Source organism: Anarhichas minor, unplaced genomic scaffold (assembly GCF_050575085.1).
Source record: "Anarhichas minor isolate MPS153535 unplaced genomic scaffold, ASM5057508v1 ptg000073l, whole genome shotgun sequence".
In the NCBI taxonomy this organism is placed as follows: domain Eukaryota; kingdom Metazoa; phylum Chordata; class Actinopteri; order Perciformes; family Anarhichadidae; genus Anarhichas; species Anarhichas minor.
The window spans coordinates 8,340,001-8,364,817 of NW_027466519.1; the positions used below are offsets into that span (position 1 = coordinate 8,340,001).

Below are 24,817 nucleotides of genomic sequence, written 5' to 3' on the forward strand. Positions count from 1 at the left end.
TTCACCACGGGTAGACTTGTCTACCGTTATATGCCTGTACCAGCTACATCATTGTTGGGGTCAAATCTGAATTCATAAGCCAGGCTCTGGTATGATCACCACAGTCAGACTGGGGAAAACATGGGCTCCTGTGTGCTGCTGTATCTGTACATTGGCTAACAAAAAAAAGGACAAAAAGTCCGTTTCACAAAATCTGGTCGGAAGTCAGATTTCTTTGCTTATGATAACATTTACTTTTTAAATTACTTTAACTTTGGACATTAAATTGTATGTCAGATTTAATAAAAATCTAAAACATAAATTTGAATATTTGAATTTCTTTGCTCAGTGTATACCAAACCATATTTGGATTGTTTGAGTGAGTTGATTTCGTTTTGTCGTATAGCATATACAGTATAATAAAACATATCCGGTATAAGTTTTACTCTAATTTGGGAAAATCACATTTTTCCACTAGTATTCATTTCTCATCTAAAACTAAGAATCATTCAAACATTTGATCAAGCTGACTAAGGTTTATGTTTATCATCCCCAATGACTGACTGTCCTGTTTACAACTCTCACTACATGGAAGACATATGAAGGACTGAGCTGTAACACCTAAAGAACAGGCAGACACCCAGAGTTCCCATTCCATTTATTAGATATTGTTTATAAATAGACACACTCACACACATATGTTGAAAGTATAAAAAAATACAAGATTACAGAATTTTCTAGACATTTTAGTGAGGTCTCTTCTTCCTTGTCTTTGACACGTTATTTCAACTTGAATGAGTGATGAAAATTAATTTATTTTTTCTTACACAGCATAGTTTTAACTTTCACAAGTCCATTCATCGAGCAATTTACTGTCATCGATGTCATGTTAAAATGATCAGAGCATATAAAACAGTCACATGCAGCCAGCAACTTCTCACGGAATCTGTACAGCTCGTCCTGTCAGCCAGTCAACTACTGTAACTCAGTGAAACAGCTTTTCAAATATATATGTACTTTAAGTTTCACTGTACTTTGTCTTACAAATTCTAAGGAAAGCTGATATCACAAGGGAAGAGGTTGAAATGGGGGACAATGACTAATTAATTAATGATTACCGAGGACTGATTGACAAAATACTCCTTCACGTCTTCCGGATATGTTGAGCCATTTGACAAATGGGGTCAAATCATTTTTAAACAGTTTTGTTATTAGCATACAATATGTTTCAGCTACACTTTAAATCATTACCAGTCTGCTGGCAGGGAATTTGGGATTTAGGACGCTACAAAAACAAAATCAAGAAATGTATGTATCTTGAGAGACGAGGCAACATGGGTGAGTTGCATTGATACATGTTTCTAAAAATTCTGCAAACAATGAATGAGCAATGCAAAGGTTCTCATTCGCTAAAACCAAATAGGACAATATAAATCACACATGTAATAAACCTAGTGCAGCACAAATACACAACTAATGTCTTCTCACGCATTTATGTACCATATAGCTACTGTGCCAAATCTGGCTCACCTCGTTCTAAGGACAATAACTCCTGCTGCTAATTCATATATTTTTTTGTTTGTAAATATATCTAAAAATACAACTCATCAACTTCAGTGTTATAGGAAATTGCATGATTTACTTGGTATTATACCAAGTTTAGTTTTTGTCACTATCACTATTCACAGTGTTTAAAACTGAACAGCACGGGCCGACACCTACTGTGTGGCTGCTTACTGGCACCATTTCAACAGCCAAGTTCAGTAGTGCTCCAGTAATTCTGAAGAGCGGATTCAAAGAATTACTGAACTTAGCTTGAATTTCTCCAGGGTAACTCAAAGAGGAAAATGTTCACTTTCAATATAGTACTTCTACTTAAGCAACAATAAGACTTCGTGCCTGTTTTTATTGATGTTTTAAGTAGCACAACTGTCACGTGTATAATAATATAATATAATAACTGAATAAACTCCTTCTACAGGAATGTGGTTAAGTCATGAAGCAACTTTGCATAGAAAGTATTTACGAAAAATAATGTTTCATATTTTCTGTGTGATTAACCACTTGAGTCACATATGAAAAATAGTAACGTTATACTCACAGAGATGGACTCTCTCTCTCATTTAAAGAGGCTAAGTTGAAAAAAAAACATATTGATAATTATTTGCACAAATCAAAATACCATAATGTGAGATTAGGTAATCCCTACCAAAGGGAATGTGTTGTAACCAGGATACAGACAAATGACTTGTGGATAAAAGGTGTGTGCTTGTTAAAAAGATTAAAACAAATAATGTACTATACTCATTCTGCACCTGACAGGAAATATTCTGAAAAAGAATAATACTGATCAAGCAGACATGAATATATATCATTCTGTTAACAAAATACTTATCTACAAATGTTTGTAATTGGATTGATATATAAATATGTGAAATAATATATATGTATTTCTATACATATATATTTACAACAATAGGTGCACTTAAATAATGTCATCAAGGAGATGCGGGGTGCCGACCCAGTCCAACGTCCTGGGCTCCGAGGCAGCCATAATCATGCACATGAATTGTTTGCCGGTCCTCTTATCGATAGGATAAATAGTTGTGGGTGTGAACCTTCTGTTACTTTCCACAAACTCACAGAGCTGCTGATATACCTGTGGGTATTCATGGCGTAGGAAAACCCCTCGAATCCTTAACTCCCGTTGTATATTTATAAAACAGATTTCCCTGGCCTTCCTGCCTTCCTCTCCCTCTTTGTCGATATCTGCTGTTCCAGGGGGTGGGGTGAGGATCAGCGTTTCCATGTCACTCTCTTTCTTGTGAACCTTTCTCTCAGGGCTGAAGGAAGCCAGTGCTACCTTTGCATATTTTCTGACAGTTGGAGCTTGGTTTCTTGGAGATGGCCCATCAGGTAACTGGTCACCAACAGCAATGGATACATTCAAGATGAAACATTCGTTAGGGTCGTACTCGGTACCAGCTTCCTGCAGCTCCTTACAGTACTCCCCTAAGTTGTCCTTGAAGCTTTCAAGCTCTCGGAGAGACAGGTATGTAGGAGACATAAGTAGACTATCCAGGCCGTACTGCAGGAATTTACTGGATGACACTGGATTTGGAAAACCAAGGAATAGAACTCCTCTACCTCGAGAAAGATAGCCAACTTTGGCAATACGGGAGAAGGCTTTGTGGACTTCAACAGTCTCCCGGCAGTGTTTAATGATGTGACGACATATGCTGCTAATTCTGCCATACAGGCAGCTTTCTTTATGAATGTCCCAGTCCTCCCTGCGGCAGTTACGAGAGCAGTAGTAAGTGTAGCAGCTGTGGCAGGATTTAAAATATAGGCAAGCATTGAACAGGGTCTCCGTCCTCCGGCATTTGTTGTTCGAGCACATCATTGTATCATCCTCATCTGGGCTCTGATCTGGAGAGCACTCATCTGCACTCTTCATTGCATCACTGGCTCCGTCCATGTCTCGAAAAGCATCAGGATTCATTCTTATTGAGGTTGGCTGCTTGTCAAGAGGAGCTGGTTCATCTGTATATGCCTTTGAGCTCTTTCTGGACAGAGATACTGCTTCTTCCTCATCAATCAACTTCTTTAGCTGATCAAGAATGTCCTCACTTGCCCTTCTACTGGGTGGCTTGTAATCAGTCACAAGATCTGCCAGAAGCTCATCAAGTTGTTCAAGGCTTTGCTGTAGTGAGGCATTGTCATGTATCTTCTCTTTGGTTGAGCTTTCAAAGTCTCGCTGAAATGGTTCTGGACCCTCGGTGCTTCTGGAGTCAAGAATGTCCCAACTGGCAGACCGTCCTTCAGCCTTAATAAGTTTCCCTGGTCGAATGTCATTATCAGTGATTGTTATTTCAGGAGTGACAAACCAGAGTTTACTATTAGTGCTCTTTGATGTCTCTGTTGGGCTTTTGTCAATTAGTGAGCTATCAGACATTGATAAGGCTGCATAGCGTCTTGGTGAACTGGAGAGATTGACTACCACTGGTTCTGGTTTGTCACCTGTGGCTGCTGCAGGCTTCCTGGAGTCAAGAAGATCATCATAGCTCTGACCCCGCTGTACAGGAAGAGGTTGTTCCCTCTCTACACGAGAGTTGAGAATATTGTCCCAGGACCTTGAGTACGATTTTGATTCTGTGCCAATTCTTTGAGGTTCTACACATGGGTTGGCATACCATGGTGTTAACACAGGCTCTTGACGGACTCTGGTTGGGGTGACTTGAGATACATAAGAGGCAGGATTGGTGGAATAACCAGATGCATCTGAGCCATACCAGTCATCTGTTTGTGCCTGAATAACTCTAGCATGTCTTCGGCCTTCCGTGTAATACGCCCTTGCTGGAATATGATGCTCTGGAGGCATTGCATACATGTCGCTAGAATAATAAATCCTTGGAGGAGCAGTCTGGATTGGATAAGATCTTGGATCATCCCCACAAAATATTCTTGTTGGAGGTGTCTGTATGATGTATGGCCCAGGTTCATTTGCTGCATAGGGTTTGGGATACCCTGTCTGCACAGAGTATTGATAGGGCTCCATCTCAGGATAATAGGGTCTTGTAGTTACAGCATGCACCATTCGAGTCCTTGGATCTTGCACATATTGCACTTTTGGCGTATATGTTTGTCCTGGTGTGTAACGTTCATCATGAAAGCCAGAACTTGGTTGAGGAGGAGCAGTAGTCACATATCTCCCTGGATCATCTGCATAAAAGAACTTGGTTGGCACATTGGGACTAGAATGAGCTCTGCGTTCCCTTCCATGGTAATCACCTGATGAAGGCATTCTTTGCAAAGGAATCTCCATGGGTTGTATGTAACTATTTGGCATGCTGCGGGAATATTGATAAGCTTGCCTACCCTCTGTGCCTAATGAATCGGTGGGAGTTGGTGTTCTTGAGTAGGAGAAATGGCGTGGCACAGTCAGACTCCTACTCCCCCCACTGTGGTGCCTCTGCCAGGGTATGTCCACTTGATGTGTAGCCTGTTTTCGTCCTGAATGATGTAATGCTACATCATCAGGTTTTATGTCAACTCGACACCTGACATGAGGACTAGTTGCTGGTTTATCCAGCCCTCCATCCTCAGAATTATCACCAGCATAGCTTGGTGAGTATCTACTGCTGTCACTCATTTGAGGCTGCAACTTAATTGGATGGACGTCATGCATATGAGCCCTAGTTGCTGCGTGGGAGGACTCCCTACGCGGTGATACTTCAGGCCTCCAGCGAGAATCTCTTGGAGCCCTTTGGGACTCCCTGCCCTTCCTCCCTGAAGATGAGGACCCTTCAAAAGACACAGGGGTGAGACTGGTCTGGACTCGAGGGGCACTTTTGGACCTGGTCCTTCTTTTTTGTTCAGGGACAATGACTTCACTGGTCATATCTGCAGCCATTGGTTGAGGAGTTAATCTATGGCTGAAAATGTCCGGAGCAGAAAAGCGGTATCTCTGCTGGCGGCCCAAGGCGTTCCAGGCAACATCTGGGTTGGCTGCATGCCTATCAGCCTTCTTGAATGGGGACTCCATTGAGTACTTGTGTGATTTTGGGTACTCCAATGACCTGTAGTCAAAGGAACGACAGTGTCTCTTATTGACTTTGCTCTTACTGTCCTCCAGTGTGCTGTAATGTATAGAATCACATTGTTTGGAGGGTTGCAAGGACTTGTAGTGTGAAGAAATGGAGACCACTTTAATATCTCGATGCACAGTTGATACCAGTATGTCAGGAGGGTCTGTGCGTGTCATCTTAAAGGGACTCCTCTAGTTTTCGCCATCAAGTTGCTTTAATGTTGATGTTGCCTAGAGAGGTGAACAAAGAATTGTAGTTAGGGACAATAAACCAGGCAATACAAATGTGTTCCACCAAGTACCCATGGAGAAGAAATACTATTCAGTATGGGTTACATTTTACAAATTAGTCTCTTGACTAAACTATGGCAGAAATAATAACTACAATTTAGAATATGTATATGATTCAATATATGAGCAGGTTTGGTTGTGGTACAAAAAAGAGGTGTATTGCAAATTAGTCTATGAATGTTCTGCTTGCAATTATCTTTAATGTAGAAACATTAAAGATAATTTATTAAACAGGTTTGTTTAATGAAATATTTTTTGGTGTTGTAATTTAGGTGGTTAAGGGGTGGTGAAAGATTTCTGGGGAACTTTAGCTTTAGCCAGAATAGATGGGCTGAATCCTTCACTGACATCGAGAGACGTCAATATTTATATCTGAATATTAGTTCTCAGGATTATGTAGAAACATTAGTGAATTTCCAAATAATCTTTTGACAGTGATGTGATTTGTTTTGTTCAGCAGTCAAGTACTAACTAATACACTTGTGGGGAAACATGTCACTTAGTTTGGGTAGAAATGGGATGTCCACTAAATTGTAATCTTAAAACTAACTAAAAGCATTTACAGCTTCTTCACTTCCATAAACACTGAATGTTACTAAAGCTTGAAGGATTTTTAAAGAATTAAACTGACACAAAAAAATGAGCTCATCACATCACATCACATGTTCCTGATGTCTTTCTCTGTAAGAGCATATTCATCTAAAGGCTGAAATAAATAGCTCTAATGAGTTTTGACTTCATGCTTTGTTGATAATGATGACGTTGATAATATCTTCAATGATGAGAATGGCATCAAAAGTATGGCCAAATGAGTCTAAATCTATATTTGGCATGTAGCACTGGTTATTCTGACAATAAGCAATACAGTAGTGATGTTATCAAGTATCTTTTTGTCTTGCAAAACTGCAACTAATAAAGTCAACTTTACTTACACAATGTCAATGTACTAATGGGCTTTACAGGCCCACACCTTTGCATCAATATCAGGCAGTGCAGACGTTATGGTAACCTGAGGAGTTGCTACACGCCCCATTGAGCCATGTCTGTGAGAGGGGAGCTCCATTTTGTTTGCATCACAGCATGCAGAAATGCAATACACATTCCTGTGGACAGTTTTGCGCTGTCATACTAATTTGCACTTAGTTGTGGTAGTGCGCCAACAGTCGTGGCAATGTGCCAGCAAAGGCAGGAAAGAAGAAGACAGTAGCAAGCAAACACAGATATAAACAATACAGGATTTGAAAGTATAACAAAAAGGCTTTTCTGATATATTTAAGGAAAAAAATGCACTCAGCACTCTAGTTAGACCTCAAGGATACACACGATGTGTAAGTGTTTGTTTACTCGACAAATGCTGCCGAGCTTGAACTGAACTCTTACTCTTTGTCTGTCTGTCTCTGAATATGCTGCTGCTAATCCAAGGCTCTTCCTGATGGGCCGGAGGAGTGCATCAAGTCCAACAAAAGTCACCAATTCTGAAGTCAAAGTCAAGTATTTTTGTTTCGTCAAGCCTCTGTTATCATGAGACAGTATCAGTGTGAGACTATAAGTAAGGCTACAGACAAGATTGAAAGCACAGCTTTTTACAAATAATATTGATGGTATATTCTGATTTGTGTTGTGATACGTTTGTACTATACTTGTGAGGACGTATGCGTTCATGTTATATTGCCTTATCTTGCCCCTAACCCATGCCTTAACCATCACAACTAAATGACTACCCTACCCTACCCTACCCGAACTGAACCTAAACTTCATTCTAACCTTAGCCGTTGTGAAGCTCAAAGTGGGTGGCTCTAGCAGTGACGGACGACACAGACTAACTCCTGGCTAATCCAAAAATGTGAAAAGAGGTTGTTCATTGGTGGAGCTGACAAGTCTCTGGTAAAGCAGCTTCATTTCTCAGCACCGGAAGTTGCCGCTTGGGAGAAATGTGCTTCTGGTGTGACCGGCTGCATACTGCGGTCCCTTTCTTCTGTTGCCTGCACTGCAGCACACATGACGGTCAGAAGGGGACACTACCATATCAGCAGAGTTAACGTCATGCACAGCAGACTATAGATACTATGACTTTATTCTCATTTAATGATTCATTTATTAAAGTAATATTGCTTTTTTTTCAAGATATTATAACTTCTCAAAGAATAAGATATGTGGGATGTGTTTTGAATGTGCCGTAACTTTTGAAACTTTTTTTAACATATGAGCTGTTAAAGTTCATTAAAATGAATCAATGAATCATTGAGGTGAATTCGTGCCTCATGCTCTTTTAAAGAGGTTTCTTGCCCCCAAAAAAGTGACAAAAGAGGATGCAAGAGTAAACGACACATGCCCACATGTGTTGACTCAGCAGAGATGACATTACATGAGAGATGTTGATTTACAGGAGAATTAGTCTTTTCCTTTACATAAATAAAGATATTTACAACATGAACTGATGCAGAAAATAATCACCAGAATGTAGGAAATTAAGTGTTTGATGCTCAAAATTTCCTGCGGGAAGAACCCAAGACATATGTCCCCACCAATGATTAAACCAAACCCTGGCCCTCGGTCATGGGTCATAGGTCAGCCACCATTTTCAGTGATGAGGCCTTACATTGGCTTAAGTCAAGGATTAGCAAAATGCAGTGAAAAGCCTTTAATTTGGTGCCAGTCACTCATGACTTGTAACCCAGTGAATGATAAATGATGCTATTTGGTGCCTCTGATCTCAATGACTGCACTCGCTACTACATGAATTTCACATATGATTTAAAAGGCAGCAGTTTAAAAGTATGCAGGAATTGAAAGACATAATACATACATAATAATACAGAATACAAGCTGCTGCAACCTGTGTGAGACCCCCGTAGGAGAAAGAAGCTGACCCAGATTGAGCAACTGGTCGAGCAGATGCTCAGAACGGAGCAGATGGAGAATGATTATGCCGTTGATATGGCTGATGTCTTCCTAAAATCCTGTGGCAACTGCAGCCAAGTGCACATTTGTAATGTCCTTTTAAAGGAGTTCAACTGTCAGAGAGCAGGCAGCCGTTCAGTGAAGGTCATGTTCAAATTTAATGTTAACAAAAAAACTACAAGTCCACCATACTGTAAATACAATCAGCCCACATGTTAACATTGTGGTGGAATGGTTATATTTGGAGATGGATGCAAATCAAACCCAGCTTTCAATGTCCAACCCTGCTTTCTATTTTCATGAATCATTTTTCATGATTGCCACTTTAGTTGGACAAAGATGATGTTGAACAGTGTTTTCCCAAAACAACACATTCAAAACAAAAAACAGCTCTTCCTAGAATGATGATGACTCATTAAAATTGCAACACTGACACATCAAACACTACTCCTGGAATCAGCCAATTTACACTTTCCAGTAATAGTATCTCATATATTTTGTGACAGGAGTTACACACCTGGAGCGTGATGAATAAACAACTTGAAAAATCAAATTCTCGCCTACGAATATCATATATCCAGGGCTTTTATTGTGAAAGGTAAGAACGGAAGGAGTAGTTTTGGTCTGCGCTTGCCTTTGAAGTTGCCAGAGTCTTGGCTCGGACTAAATATAGATATATAGATAGATATAGGTGCTACTCAACTCATTCTGCACAAAGTGATTGGTTGATGCCTTTATTTGTGGTGCGAAAGCTCAGAAGAAAACACCTTGTTCCCTTCAATAGTTGATTTTTCTTAGTGTAACATTTGCGTTCTGTGTGAAAGTACTCATGACAAAAACAGCCATTCTAAAAAATATACTGACTTTCAAATTAGGGTGTGTAAAGGCCTTAAAGGCACGGTTGGTAATCTTGAGAAACTAGCAAGAGTGCACTATATTTTAAAAATCAGTGTCAAGGATATATTTCCTGCAAATAACAATACATGGCGTGTCTGGAAAATACTTTTAGCGATATTTCAATTGCCTGTAAATAACGTGAACTTTGGTTTCAAAAGGGTTTAAAAATAATATTTAATTCTATTAGAGGATGGCCTGTGAAAGGCCGACGTCTTCCAGCCACAGATGGCTGCATGGAGAGAGTGTTACTCTGCCTTCACACTCTGTCAGCTTTCCTGCAAGTGGCATGTAAGCACCTCAGAGGGTGTGCACATGACATCACTGAGAGTGCTGATACTAATATGTCTAGTTTCCATTTAAAGTCACAAGGTGGCTCATTCCTTTAATCAGTACATTAGGGCTGGTTAATGCCTCAAACTGGTCCCTTGACTATCCAGTGTAATAGAAGGGGAAGTGTAGTAGTGTTACTTCTGGTCAGTGATCATAGTGAGCACTGTTTTGTATGGTGAATTGTGGGTATTTGCTATGGAGCTGCTCTCAGTGCACTGCAACACTGCACCACTGGCACTGAACACCCTAGAAAATGTCTCTCCGGGCAGAACTAATTCAAGCTCTCTAGACTTACCCTCCCCCCAACATCAAGACACACACTACACTATAACATGATGCATTTACACTTCGAGGGGAGCTCTGTTCCACTGTTGTATATGTGTCAGCTTGAAGCGAGTAGGGAGTTGGGGAATAGGAGTGTTTGTAAAGGTCATGCTGATGTTCCTATTCTCGCTGCTCACAGCCTGATGTGAGACTTACAGAGAGATTTACAGTCAAAACATTTAAAGTGTGAGAGCTGCTATCTCTCAAGAAGGATACGCAGAATCTATGGTTTGTTTTATACCTCGGTTTTGGGGTCATAATATGTCACGTACGTGACAAAGAAAAGCAGAAAATGAAAAATGTAAAGATTTTTTAAGTTAGTATGCTGAACATTACTAGTTTATATGAAGTTTTTTCAGAACATGTCTCAAGGCAAACGTGTTTATACCTGTTCCAAAGGGCCACACTCAAGGGCCAGGCAAAATGCGTATAACAACCACAGACTGTATATAAGAAGTGGACGTAGTTGTCATGACGTCACCGATTGGTTTGGGCTTGCTGGTATGAAGCCCCGAGTTCGGGTGTTTTGCAACCAGTAAATGGAAGTTACCATATTTGGAATGCAGAGGAGGGACGTAAAGATGTCGTATACGTCTCTGGTAGCTGTAGTGACCTGTCAATCACTGTGTAGCCACGCCCTAAAGCATACCCTGCTTTATGGTCTATTAACTCGGACCATACTTTACTAAATCAACATCATGCTGTATTAAAGAAGACTTGAAACTATCACCCCCTGACGGCCATTAGAAAGAATGCTAGGTTAAGACACTTCCGCATTGGCTTCACTCTTCAGTTGCCGCCTGATAACGGCACACACTTTTAGACTTCTCTTCTCTCTGGCATTCATGGTGTTGCTTTCAGTTGTACACTCAACATTAATAGTGAAGCATATCACATTCGAAATAGGCTATTTGGGATATGTTCAACTCAGAAGCATTAACAATGGGTAATAATGGAACCAGACACGGTTGTTAAATCTTAAGATATGGTTGACATGTATTGAAAATAGGGTCAAAATAGGAATGGTATTGTAAACAATGTTTTGCATCACAGTGGTAATCACCTTGTCACGAAGTGTTAAACAAAGGATTGCACCTTCAACCTTTTAGATCTAATGGCTGAATTCTAACACAATGCACCCTGGGTTTAGTATCCTTTCCTGTATCTATGTTCTAGTAACCTCGAGTTACAAAACATATAGAATCACTATATTATGATAAGCTCTGTTTTAGGCCTTGCCTGTTCTTAGATACGAAAATGCTTGCAGTGAGGTGTATCAAGTCAACTTAAATGGTAAATGGACTGTAGTTGTGTAGTGCTTTTCTAGTCTTCCGACCACTCAAAGCTCTTCAACACTACATGTCATCATTCACCAATTCACACCCATTCATACACTGATGACAGGGGCTACCATGCAAGGTGCCACCTGCCCATCAGGACTAACTAACATTCACACACATTCACACACTGTAGGCACAGCTACAGGAGCAATTTGGGGATAAGTGTCTTGCCCAAGGAGACATCAACATGGACTAGTGGAGCCGGAGATCACACTGCCGATCTTCTGATTGAAGGATGACTCTGCTCTACCACTGAGCCACAGTCGCACCCAACGCTTTCAATGAGGTGTATCAAGACAACATAACACTTGCAGTGAGGTTTAATATGACGATGTAACACTTGCAGTGAGGTGTACTAAGACCATGGAATTCTTGCAGAAAGGTATATTAAGAGGATGTATGCCAAAGAACACTAATCAGCGCTGTCAGAGAAAGGAAAAAAAAAAAACATGTCTTCCACTAAGTTGCTCCTATCACAAATTAGGTCATATGTCATTCTCCTGTCATACAGCTGGCACAGTAAGTCAGGCGAGTTACTACACACCCTATGTCAAAAAGAAAGGCCGTGATACTTAGCAACATGCTAAGAACCGATAGCAACCTCCATTATACTTCAGTCAGTGAGCTATGCTTTGTTAGTGTTCTGTCACCCATAGAGCTGCAGATAAAGAAGCTGTTAGTTGAGGGTCAAATGATAATTGTGCCTTTCAAGCTTGAGAGGATATGAAAGTGCCTTATTAAGGTCCCTTCCACAGTGAGTTTGCCTCAATTTTGGCCTAAAATCATTCTGACGTGTTGGAATGTTTTTACATCTCTTTACATGACCACAACACATGTCACACCAGTTAAACTTTGGTGCAAAAGTGAATACTGAAAATAAATAGCTGTGGGCCCTGTTCTTGGCTGGTTGTTTGGAATTAAGGTAAATACTAGATATCGTCTCATACTCCTCATATATATTGTCTCTATGACCATCACAAAGTCTTTGATATACAGGACCACATGAAATTTCTCACATAACCACACAAAGGCGAGGGTTTCTCATTCCTTCCAAGCACATAACATTGTACACCAGTGATACACAGGTTTGTATGCTCTCAATCGGTTTGCTTTTATCTCATCATTGTTCCTATCTCACTGGAGTAGCTTCCATCATGTGGCTCAGCCTCTTGACACCATTACATGTGAACTGGCTTGCTGACTCTTCAGCTCAATAAATGATGATGTCTTGCTCCATTTCCTGCAACCATTTTGCAGCACTGCCTCATGAGTCTCTTTGATGGTTCTGATGTAGTGGCCACTGTACCCCAAGAAGCTTCATGCTTCAGCTGCATTTTCCTGGAATGCCTGGGTTTTCTACTAAATCAGCGCTATTTCACACATAATGTTGGCCAGAAACACAAGTGCAGTCTGAAAGAATCGACACCTCTTGCTATTGAGTGACAGCTGCCCTTCTTCTTCTTCTTCTTCATTATCCATGGATCTCCCTAAACAATGATGTCAGGAGCGATGTGAAATCCTGAAATACCCCATAAACTATGTCTGTGTCTAAAATGATTGATAGATACATACAAATTATGTAAATTACATTGCTACAATTATTCCCTATATGCTGCATTGAGAATGCCATTTTTAGGAAATTCTCCGTCATATTCCCTTGCAAATTACATATTGGATGAGATCTCATTACTAGATCTTTATCACACTGAGGCAGTTTCATTGAGTTTCAACAAGTCATGAATGTCATTATTCAACATATAAATATGAAATGTTTCATGCGAAGGCTTTTTAAAAACTGGTGTCTACAATATTTGCATAGCAAGTGAATCATTTGGCTAAGATTAGGAAAAGATTATGATTCTTGACGGAACACTTACGCGCACCTCCTGAATGCAAAGTAATAAAGTTGGAAGTATATGCCTGTCCACCAACCCATCTCTACTTTAAAAATGTAATGTAATGTAACCTTATCGCTAGGCAGAACGTTGGTATTTAACAATGTACAATAACCATGTTTTAAACTATATCTGCACAAAAAAAAAAGTATTAAGGTGCGGTTAAGGTCAGGCTACTGAAACACATGGTTGATTGTGGTTACAGTTTAATATATAGCAATGGCTTGTTAACCAGACCCACCAGATGTTTTGTTACACAGAACCATTGGGGAAGCCGTCATTGGAACTGTTTGGAAAAGGGCAGGCACTGTCACAGAATCACCCTCTATGAACAGGATCTTTGGGCATACTGGGCTGGTTAATGTGGTATTCTTCGCCCCATACTAAACAATTATTTTCATGTATCTTGACATCATAAACTCCAGCACAGAGCTGACACGTTCTGGGGCTAAACTCAGACTATCTGGGACTGAGAACAGGGTATGTTCTCTGCTAATTTGCCTGAATCACTGCTGCCTAAAAGTTATGTAATTTTACTCAGTTCAATCAAGAAGTTTGCTAACAGTGTTGGGGTTCTTTAGTACATGACAACATATGGAAAAAGAAAATTCAAGCTGTGGAAGGCTAACATACATTCCCTTTTTGTTTGCTGCCAGGTAAGCAAGGAGCCCAGGCAAACGGGCGCCATTCATCTGAATGCACCACCCACCCTGCAGTGACACAGAGCCGGCCAAAAACAGGCAAAGCCTCACCTCAAGCAGGAAAAAGGCAGAAGAATTGGCAGCAAGCCAGAAAAAGTGAAGCTGTCCGTTTATTCAAGTAATGAATAAAAAAATGATAATCATCCCCTAATAGAGATCAATTTGACCCTGGCAGCCGTGATCACTATAAGTCGTTTCCACTCTATTATGAATAGTTTTCTTACATTCTATATTTTATAAATAGTGCTCTTATTGCTGAGCTGGCCTGTTTACTTGCCCAACCCATTATATTGTACAACTGACCCTGTGTTAAACTACATGACTATAAACTAGTAAAAATAAAAATGTAAAAAAGTTCAGTCTTCCTCTTGCCAGCCTGCTCTCTCCCTTCCAAGCAAAAGAAATCCATGTTCTTCTTCTCACTCCTGCATAATTTGCCTAAAACGCCTATCAACCGCGTACCCAAAGTAAACTGACAGCTCTTATTGAACCATTGGGAGTACATGTATGGTTTTAGTCTTTATTGAACGGCAACACTCTGAAGTTTCTTCACAATCAGTCAGAATCACTGTAAGTGCTACTAGCATTGAGCTAATGCGTTTTCAGCAGACTGAAAGAGAAGGATTATATTTCCGCCTAGATTTGTTTTGGCCAACAGATGGCAGCAGTTATCTACGGCTGGGATTTACAGGCTTGAAAAGACTCTCCTACATCAGCATGCAGTCATGGTACCTGGTATAAGTTATAATTTGATAACAATACAACAGAAAATTAATATTTTACACGTGGTTTACTAAGAGTGCAGCCGCATGAAAAACGCATTTGGAGGCTCGGTCAAAATGCATATACTACATGTCCGAATTTCAAACTATAGTTTATTTATGTCAATGTATGGTTAACTATATCATATTTAATCATTATCAACTTTCACAGATTCTTGAAAATTCTCATGAACCAGACTTTGGTCTTGATAATCGGTCTCAGGAACTTGAGTCATGGTTTCCAGTTCAGTTTTGAAAACTTTTCCAGCATTCAATCTGATAAATCTGCATATCCTTGGCTTCGTAATTTCATTGGCTATATGGAGCCTGAGTTTGAACTGGATCTGTTGCGATTGGCTCGAGCTATACCCAAAGAAGAGAGGCGGGCATTGTCTTTCAAAGCGGACTCTCGTTGGCTGTTCCAGACTGTGACCAGGCTATAGAAGCTCCTATTGGGTCAAATGAGGTGTCAATCTAACCAGCGGAATGCAGCCTCCATTTTGCGATGAAAATCTCCGCTCTGTTGACACGGAATGTGAAGTTATGCCCGAAATATGATCGCGAGTTATCATATCTGCTGGCTAATTTGAAATGATGCAACAGCCCCCCGTGGGTCTTTATGGACGTACTAATGTGTTTTGGACTAAATCTTTTACTGGATTCGATCGAGTGGACCCTTAGCCACCTAGCAAGACCGTTTTTGCTGGACTAGCATGCACAAGGGGGACGTTATGAATCATAATCGGTGAGTCATGGCGATATTTTATCGGCTATTTTTGGAGTGCTTGTTTGACAGAGACGTTAACTGTACCTGCTGTTGTTATTGTATCTTGAAATGGTTTGCATAAATCGAATTACAAGAACCGTAGCTTTCTAATGAGATATCACATTAATACTCATCGTTACAGAGCAGTTGTGTGCATAACACAAATATGCCGTTAACACTCTGACGGCCCGCGGGCGGGCCGTCAGAGTGAGAAGAGGTTTTAAAAAGCAAATTACATTGAAATGAAATGTCTCTCACTAGATGACCATTGACCAACTATCAAACAAATGTAGCATTACATAGGCCTACTTAAACATTTTACAGCAGCTATTACATTAGCTAGCTGGCCAATTATCATATCCAGGCAATGCTATTACCCTATGCTAACTAGTAGCATGTTGACGCGAGTGGGCGAGCAGAAGCTGCATTGTACCCGTGGACTGATGGACTGACTGAGCACGCATACAAGAGGGCATTAACCAGCCCCGCCCACTCCCTCAATCTCTCTACACACACACACACACACACACACACACACAGCAGCAAGGGTTGGGGTGGTCGAAAAATGTATTATTTGCATTTCATGATTATAGATTTTTCCCTTTGTCTGAAAGATTTGGGGCTAGACAAAAAACATTGCCAGCTAAACCCCTGAAGCCCGATGCTGACGACACCACTGCTCCAAGATACATTGTCAATATAGGGTACTCTAGAAAACTAAATACAGAGACAGCTACTGTAAACTGAGCAGCCTAATTCACCAGCAACTAATACTGTATCTGCAATCATTTATCCTCCCTTGAAGAACAAGTAACTATAGATATTCCTTCTCCAAAAAGGTGGCCTTTCCAGGACTAAATTGCTTTTTCGGTTCAGTTTTTCATAGGATGTATCAACCGGCCTACAACCAGCGTGTAACACATGAAGTATCCTGTTAAAGCTTCAGGAACATGGTAAGCCCTTATCCTCCTTTTGAGAAGCCTAAATATGCATCAACAGAGGGAAACAAAACAAAGAACATGATCAAATGTATAATGAGCTATGAGTTGGTAAAGTCTGTGACGAAAATAGAGGATACACATCATGCTCTAATTATTCATTACTGTTGATGAGACGAAGAAGCCAAACCCTGCAGGCAGGGTTTAAATGCAGCAGTGTCGAGGCAGCTATAAGCCGCTGCTCCTCTAAGGACTACAGAAAGGACTGAGAATGGCAGGTGTGGGGAAGACTCAAAGACACATCTGTGCAGACAGTAGACTGATCAAAAACCTGAAAAGGTTCAAATGAAGTCTAAGAAGGTATAAATACCCAGCTTACTCAATGTTTCTTGTAAACATCCAACATTTGATCAAAGACAAGAAAGCTCTGTGTGTATAGTTAAATCTATTTTCGCAGCAGTGAATCATGGGTGGGCGCTACTATGCCACCTTGCCACTCGGTTAGTTAGTCTTAAATGTCTCAACAACTACTGGATGGATTGCTGTGAAATCAGCCTTTCATGTACCCTCAGCATACATTGCAATAACGTTGATGATCCTTTGACTTTAATTTAGTCCAGTACTTTGGTTTATTAGGATGAAATACCTACTGACATTCCCTTCAGCCTCAGCTGTACTCTAGTGTTTAGTACTAATAATCAAATGCTAGCATGCTAAACTAAAATGGTGAACATGGTTTAAGAGTATACCTGCTGAATATCAACACATTTGCTGCTTAATAGAAAAAGAAAACTTGCACAGTTCTTAATTTCGATGACTAATCCAGTGTTTCCCAATAATTACTCTTCTAGGGTTCTCAACATCTGAAGCAGGATTCGATTTAGACGTTCTGCTGGGTTACCCTGAGGATGGTAAGGTGTTGTGCTGGAGTGGGTTATTCCGGTTAGTTGTTGTAGAGTTTTGAATAGTTTGTATTCGAACTCTCTGCCCTGGTCATGTAGCTTGGCTGGGTATCGAAAGTGAGTAATGAAGTCGTTGAAGATTCTTTGGGCAGCTGTTCTTCCAGACTTGTTCCTCGTTGGAAAAGCTTGGGCAAACCTGGTGAAATGGTCTATGACAACCAAGATGTATTCATAACCTCCCTTGCTCGTCTCTAAATGCATGTAGACAATGGAGACCAGTTCCAGTGGTGAAGTGCTGGTGACACTTCCCATTGGTGCTCTGATGTGAGTGACAGGTTTCTTATTTTTGATACAGGGGCATCTCCTGGTCACGTGAACTTCAATGTCTCTTTTCATAAAGGGCCAATATAACCTATATCTCGCCAAGGTAAGGACTCTCAGTTCCTACGTGACCCATGTCATCATGGTGCTTTAAAGCCACTGCGTGGTACTTTGTTGGGAGGACGAGTTGTTGTCGCTGCGTTGTCTGCCTGTACAGCAGTTGATTCCTGATGTGGAGTTTCCCCCATTCATGCATGAGTTTTCGCGGCAGTGGTGCCCAGCTCTCATCAAGGTCCCCAGTCCAGTGGACGTTAGAGCACCAAAGTATCCTCCACCAGCTCATTAACACGCTCATCAACCCACCTGTACTAGCATACCCTGACTTTGACCTGCCCTTTACCGTACACACTGATGCCTCAGAGCAAGGGTTAAGTGCAGTGCTCCACCAGCACCAGGAAGGAAGACTGAGAGTCATCGCCTATGGTTCAAGGACTTTGTCTCCAGCTGAGTAGAACTACAGGCTTCACTCTGGCAAGCTTGAGTTCCTCGCTTTGAAATGGGCTGTTTGTGAGAAATTCAGGGACTATCTGTTTTATGAGCCCCACTTCACAATCTACACAGACAATAACCCACTAACATACGTCATGTTAGCATGGCCAAACTAAACGCCATTGGTCACAGATGGGTAGGTGAACTTCCAGACTTCGCAGACTTCCGATTTGATATCAGATACCGACCAGGGAAGAGCAATGTTGATGCTGACACCCTCTCCCGTCTACCACTGGACATTCACAGGTATGTGACAGAATGCACCGAAGAATTGTCCAAGGAAACTGTATTTGCAATGTGGGAAAGTAGTCAGGCTGCAGGGAAACAAGACATTGCTTATGTGGCAGCTCTTAATCTTGCACAAGACCCAGAACCTCATGGGATAGGACATCTGCCTACTATTAACCATGATGAGCTGGTCAAGGCTCAGAGAGAGCCTTGACCAGCTCACTAATAAGACTGAAGGAAACAAAGAGAGTCTTGTCAAAAGGCAGATCATCTTGGACATGGGAGAGCTGGACCACGTCCCCGAGACCAGCGTCGAGAAGGACGTGGTCTGCGAGGATGAGGACTCTTTTTGCCTCTCGATAGACAATATCACGTCACTCAAACTGCTTGTTTGTCAGCTGGAGGAGCGCAAGGCGGAGAACGAGGCGACTCACCGGGAGAAGATTCGCTGGCTGTGGGGCCGACTGGGTGTGCCTCAGGAGGAGAGAGAGGCCTTCAACGAGCACATGGTCACATCCAGGAAGAGGAACCTGGAAGCGCTACAAGCACAAGTTCAGCGTCTGGAGGAGCTCAAACGGCTGAAGATCTGCTCCACAGACTCATCGATGGCTTTAGATGTTCTTCATATTCAGGCTGGTTTAATGGATTTGGAGCTCGTGGAGCCAACATTAGCAGAAAGTGAATGCAGTGAAGAAAAGTCCCAAAACAACTGCGAGACCCAAAATCCAGACTGGTAGAGATGGGCACACAGACATCACCTGGACTAGCCCGGAGATCCAGAGGCAGACCCAAGAAAAGCAGCGCCTAATTAATCTATTGAAAAAAAGACTTAAATTGTCAATCTTCTGGTTTTAATTAACAGAATAACTCGGCCTCCTTTTAAAAAAGTTCTGTCCAGTAGTAATGAAACGAGTGAAGATTCTGTCCTGCTGGTATGCTGGAGTGAAGACCTGTGAGGGGTTTTAGTGAGGAAAGCCCAGTTGTGATGCATTTACTTGAGCTGAAAGTATGTGGGTAAAAAAGTTATTGACTGCACATTTCCATTTCAGATATTGTACTCATATGAGTCTTATGTAATGTACCTCTCAGGAAACAGCAAAAACAAAATCCTATTCAACATCTGAAAAACACTAGGGATGTAAGGCAAGGCTGCTATGAGTTTAGCTAGCACTCGACAGTAAGTCTTAAAACAACACTCACGTAGCTACTAAACAACTACATGAAACAAAGTAATCTATAAACATGTTCACTAAACATTGGTCCATAATTCATATGTCATATTTGGTGCACTTTACAAGTCACTAACCTGAGAAAACAGGAAATAATGAGACAGGCAAACGTGGCTTCTTCATTCAATGTCTTCTCGAGCTATGCGGAGACGCTGCACGCACACATACAAGTATAGGGCCGCGAGGCGAAACCACAGCGCTGCACTGCCACCTACTGGGCATAGATAGAAATACACTTCTGAGGAAGTTTTATTACTATTAGCAAAATCACAGAAATTCGTTCTATAAAATAAACAAAAATGTGACCATACATTTTGTGTGCGTCACATATAGCATAAAACGCATTTTTCAGTGTGCTCTTTAAACTTCCTGTCCCACCGTTGCACAGTTTGCGAGTTCATATTTTTTTAACGTTCACAACCATGGCACCCCCATATTTAAACATTTGAGAAAATTGACTGTAGAAAACGAACAGGAAAAAAGCTAAAACAATCACTAAGTGACTGACTCACTAATTTATGTTTGTAGGCAATAGGTCTGTGTTGGGTTTCTGCTGCAGCTTCGGAGAAGAAGAGAAGAAGAGCTCCTCTCTATTGGTCTCACTGTGTTGAATGAATCACAAAAAGATAGTTCTGAAATGATTAGTTGTAAACTTATCTTATAACCATCTGGGGCAAAAGCACCAAGCAAAATTATTCCGTACTAAAAATACTAGAGATGTGGTCCAGCTTGATGGTTTTCTACTTTTGTATTTAACATGATTATAAACTAAAGCGATTGGACTGTTATGGATGATGATTATTGGTCAGTAGTTTTCGACACAGTAGCTTAATGCTTAGTCAATTAATGGGATAACTCATCAATAATTAAAGTTAAAAATTGTCATCAGGCCTATAGGCAGATTTGATATAAGAAGTTCTTCAAATTCTTCCAAAGTTATACGATTAAGTTACAAATGTAAATTAATGTACGGTTAGTATTTTAATAATCTATCTATTATCTATCTATCAATCTACGTATCTGTCTGTCTGTCTGTCTGCACACGTATTGCGGCCTCTGTACAACTCTGCAACATCTGGCTAGGCTTTTCTGCCGGTCTCCTCGCGACAGAATCCGAACAGCTCGTGCAACCTCTGTAACACCGCAACACTGCGGTGCAGAGGGCCCGTCTCCTCTGGTGGAGAAACAACTGTAACACCGTAACAGTGCGATGCATCAAGTCCGAACGAACGTCGCATTGACGCGCTGAGCTAGCAAACACTGCGTAGTAGCCCGACCGCTGCCTCGAGCCACGATCCTGATGCGGATGATGTCAGTGATCGAGGACGGGAGCACGTTTGTCATCAGCCGGACCTGCTGAGCTCAGAACACGCGACCGCTAACACAACGTCATGCTTTTGCAAAGCTCCGAATGGTTAAATGCATTTTAATATGTGCACAGACGCGAGAATAGATATGCACAATCCATATCGTGATGAATCTGTAGCACCATCGCGGTGATGTCAAAGGAGACAGAAATCAGCAGTGGTTGCAGTGAGTGGAGGTAAAATACTGTAGTGGCCGTAGCCTGCACCGCGATAGTGCGAATCAAAAGCCCCAGGTCTTACCGCATCAGTCCGGACTGCCAGCCTCTGCTGATCCATAGTGTGTGTCAGGGATGCGATAGTGGTTTCCCGATGACGACATCGGACATGTGCAAGAGGTAGAGCTGCAATATCCGCCTTATTGGTCAGGTTCCCCGGATTCTTTTCCACTCCTCTTCCTTTACGCTACATCGTTGGTTGATTTCTGCGCAACCCCGCTGCACCATCCACATCTACGTGGCCGGAACCGCCCCCCACACACACACTCTCCCTCTCTCTCTCTCTCTCTCTCTCTCTCTCTCTCTCTCTCGCTCTCGCTCTCGCTCTCTCTCTCTCTCTCTCTCCCCATCACGCCTGCAGCACTGACTCGAGCGCGCTTTAAACCTCCGCCAATGAGGCTGTGGTTGGCTCCGTCCTCCATCTGTTTGACTGTGACGAACATATTTCCATCAGGGCGATCTGTTGTGTGCATTTATCCTCTTATCAGGAAGAAACAGAAATCTTTGGTGGCCCTCCTTGCCCTCAGCGATAATGAATCGGAATGTTTTTGATTATTTATTGAAGTCATTTTTAACCTCTTGAACACTAGCCCTATTTTTAGGTCTCTGCTCGAAAATTGCATACTCATACTAAAGAGAGTGTATTTCTGCAACTACAAGGTCTATTTTAATAATTGTTTGATTGTATAATACAGGTAACACTAGTCAGATGTGCTGATATGTGTAAATATTGTGTATATGTTACTTGTTAATAACAAATACACATATGGCACAGCTCAAATTGAAAAAGTTGCAGGTTCGCCTGAAAAAAAGCACTTGTGTCTAAAATATTACTTGAAATAAGGCCTAAAAATGTTAATGGCATAGCCAAAGTCATAGCACAACAGGTTTTACAGTCTCTAAAACTGATTTGACTTCGATTGAGTGAAGCAAGCCAGCATAAACCAAGCAAAGGCATGCAAAATTCTAATTTTTGGAAGCAGCAGTTGCATTGCTGTATTCTAATTTTATATACTATATAACTAAATATTAACTATATATTCACTTGTCTTATCTTAAGAGTGTTCAATAATCGTAATAAAGCAGTTTGACACCATTTTCAATAATGTTGAGCAGTTATGATGTGTCATATCTGTCATTCATAACAATAAATGGCTCATAATGTGTGTATGTGACACTGGTAAGGCCTGTGATCGGCCGATTTACAAGTGTGAGACCATTTTAGATGTGGGATAGTCCAACGGGAGCCATGCGGGGGTGTTTGAGAATCTCCTTGTCTCTTTACTGACTAAAAATCGCAAAATGCAGGGCAAACCCCCCTCTCTACATGGATTGGTCCACCTCACAGAATCGGCTGCCATTTTGCCATTCATTCCGCCCGCGCATTGATACCAGTCACAGTCATGCAGCACAGGATGGAGGACACATGAGCACCGAAATCCGTTGGAATAAATCCGTTTTACATCGCCAAAACCGTCAAAACGTAAGTTTTTTTTTACCCAATTTATTTTCTTGTGACCAGTGGCTAATGTTGGCATGTATACCCATAACCTTTGAACGGTTTGAAAGAGAGTAATTTCGACGCCGCTGCTCGTTTCCGGGTCGAATCACGAGCCTGCTAGATGTGCTCATCCGCCATGTGCGATCCGTGCTTCGTGATGAGAGATCATTCAAAGAGCACAGTTCGTCGATTTTTGGCCAAAATTGTGGCAAATCTTCTAGATATCTTCCAGATATGATCTTAGTTCATGTATAATTGTGTTTTGCAGTGTGTAAAATGGCTCCCATGGTTGTTTCGCCCAGAATTTCTTTGTTACACAGGTATTATTATTATTATTTTTAATTATTTTATTCCTTTCGCAAAAGTGAATTGTACACATGTACACCACCCCCCCGCCCCCCTCTAGCCCCCTTTAAAGGGGGCTCTCGTGTACAAGAGGCAAAAGCTGTCTTAGTTGTGTATGCATATGAATGAAGATGTCTTCGGATCATGGTCAGATCGATGAGTTCCGAGATTAAATTTGACCAAATATAATTTTCGGTTTAAAACAAAAAATACGTAAAAAAGCGTGACATTAATTTATGGATTGACCGATGATACCCTGATCCAATATTGCCTTTTGTTTTCAACTTATTCAACCACTTACGTCATGAGCCAAAGTGCTGATCTTTAGATTGTATTGAACAAATTTGAAGTTGATTTGATTAAATCTGTAGGAGTTCATTAAAGTACAGCAAAAATACATTGAATTCAAAATAGCTCTTTCCTGATGGGTTTACGGTAGAGGTTTTTTTGTACGTCTCCACTCGTTACACATACCAAATTTCATTGATTTAGGTGAAACTTACAGCTACTACTCTCTAACATGTAGGGGGCGCTATTGAGTTATTTTGATACACCCATGCCCGAGACAAATCTTTCCACAGGTCTGAAGAGTGTGCCAAGTTTGGTGAGTTTTTGAGCACCTTTAGCCCCTCAAAAATTTTCATAAATAAAAATAAACGTCACAGTTTCAGTAGGGCCTTCGCCAATGCAGCAAATCTTCATTCTTCAGAAGCTGGAACCATTAAATATATATGAAATATCTCATGAAAAATGACTTAAACCATCATCGAAATAATACATCTTCTGTCAATCCAATATGAAAAACTTATCATTGATTACTAAAGCTATCAAATAATTATAGTGGAGTACAAAGTACAATATTTAAAAATAATCAGGTCAAGCAAACATTTGTACTTAAAGGCAGGGTTGGTAATCTTCCTCAAAAACATTTTTGATATTTTTTTTTGAAATTCTCATTATGTCCTGACAGTTATCAATGAATCAAATGCTCCGACAAAAAAGAAAAAAAATCTGGAATCTTTGGCTGTCGCAGCACTATAATAAGCCCGTCTTATCATTTCATTCGGCCTGAATGAAATGATTGGACGGGCTACCGACATGCCTACCTAGATTTAGCAACTTCTGGAGCTAGTGCTCCTTTCACTGGAAAAGAGTTCACTGGGCTGGGTTTTTAGGTTGGTTCATTTTAAAAATCTACTGTACTCTCGCTAGATTCTCTAAATTACCAATCCTAGCTTTTGCAGTTGAGTAAATGTACTTTGTTACTTTCAACCACTGGCAGGTTTTACATAACGCAGTCCTCAGATGACTGGTAGAGATGTTGCTCATGTAAACTAAGGCACTGGGCCTCCACCTCTCTCTCTCTCTCTCTCTCTCTCATGTCCACTGACACTGTTGGTTCTCAGCGTCAGACTCTTAATGGTCAGGTTTGGGTTACACACACCTGCAA

General features: G+C 41.0%; 1 protein-coding gene across 1 annotated transcript; it reads right to left on the reverse strand.

Moving 5' to 3' along the window:
* Positions 1 to 2,464: 2,464 nt before the first annotated feature.
* Positions 2,465 to 5,743, reverse strand: ajm1 (apical junction component 1 homolog). Its single transcript, XM_076079416.1, has one exon. The coding sequence runs from the start codon at positions 5,741 to 5,743 to the stop codon at positions 2,465 to 2,467; it is 3,279 nt and encodes a 1,092-aa protein (XP_075935531.1).
* Between the last annotated feature and the right edge of the window lie 19,074 nt (positions 5,744 to 24,817).

Excerpts from the sequence above, each read along its gene's own strand:
- ajm1 (XM_076079416.1), bottom strand. The coding sequence starts at position 5,743 with ATGACACGCACAGACCCTCCTGACATACTGGTATCAACTGTGCATCGA.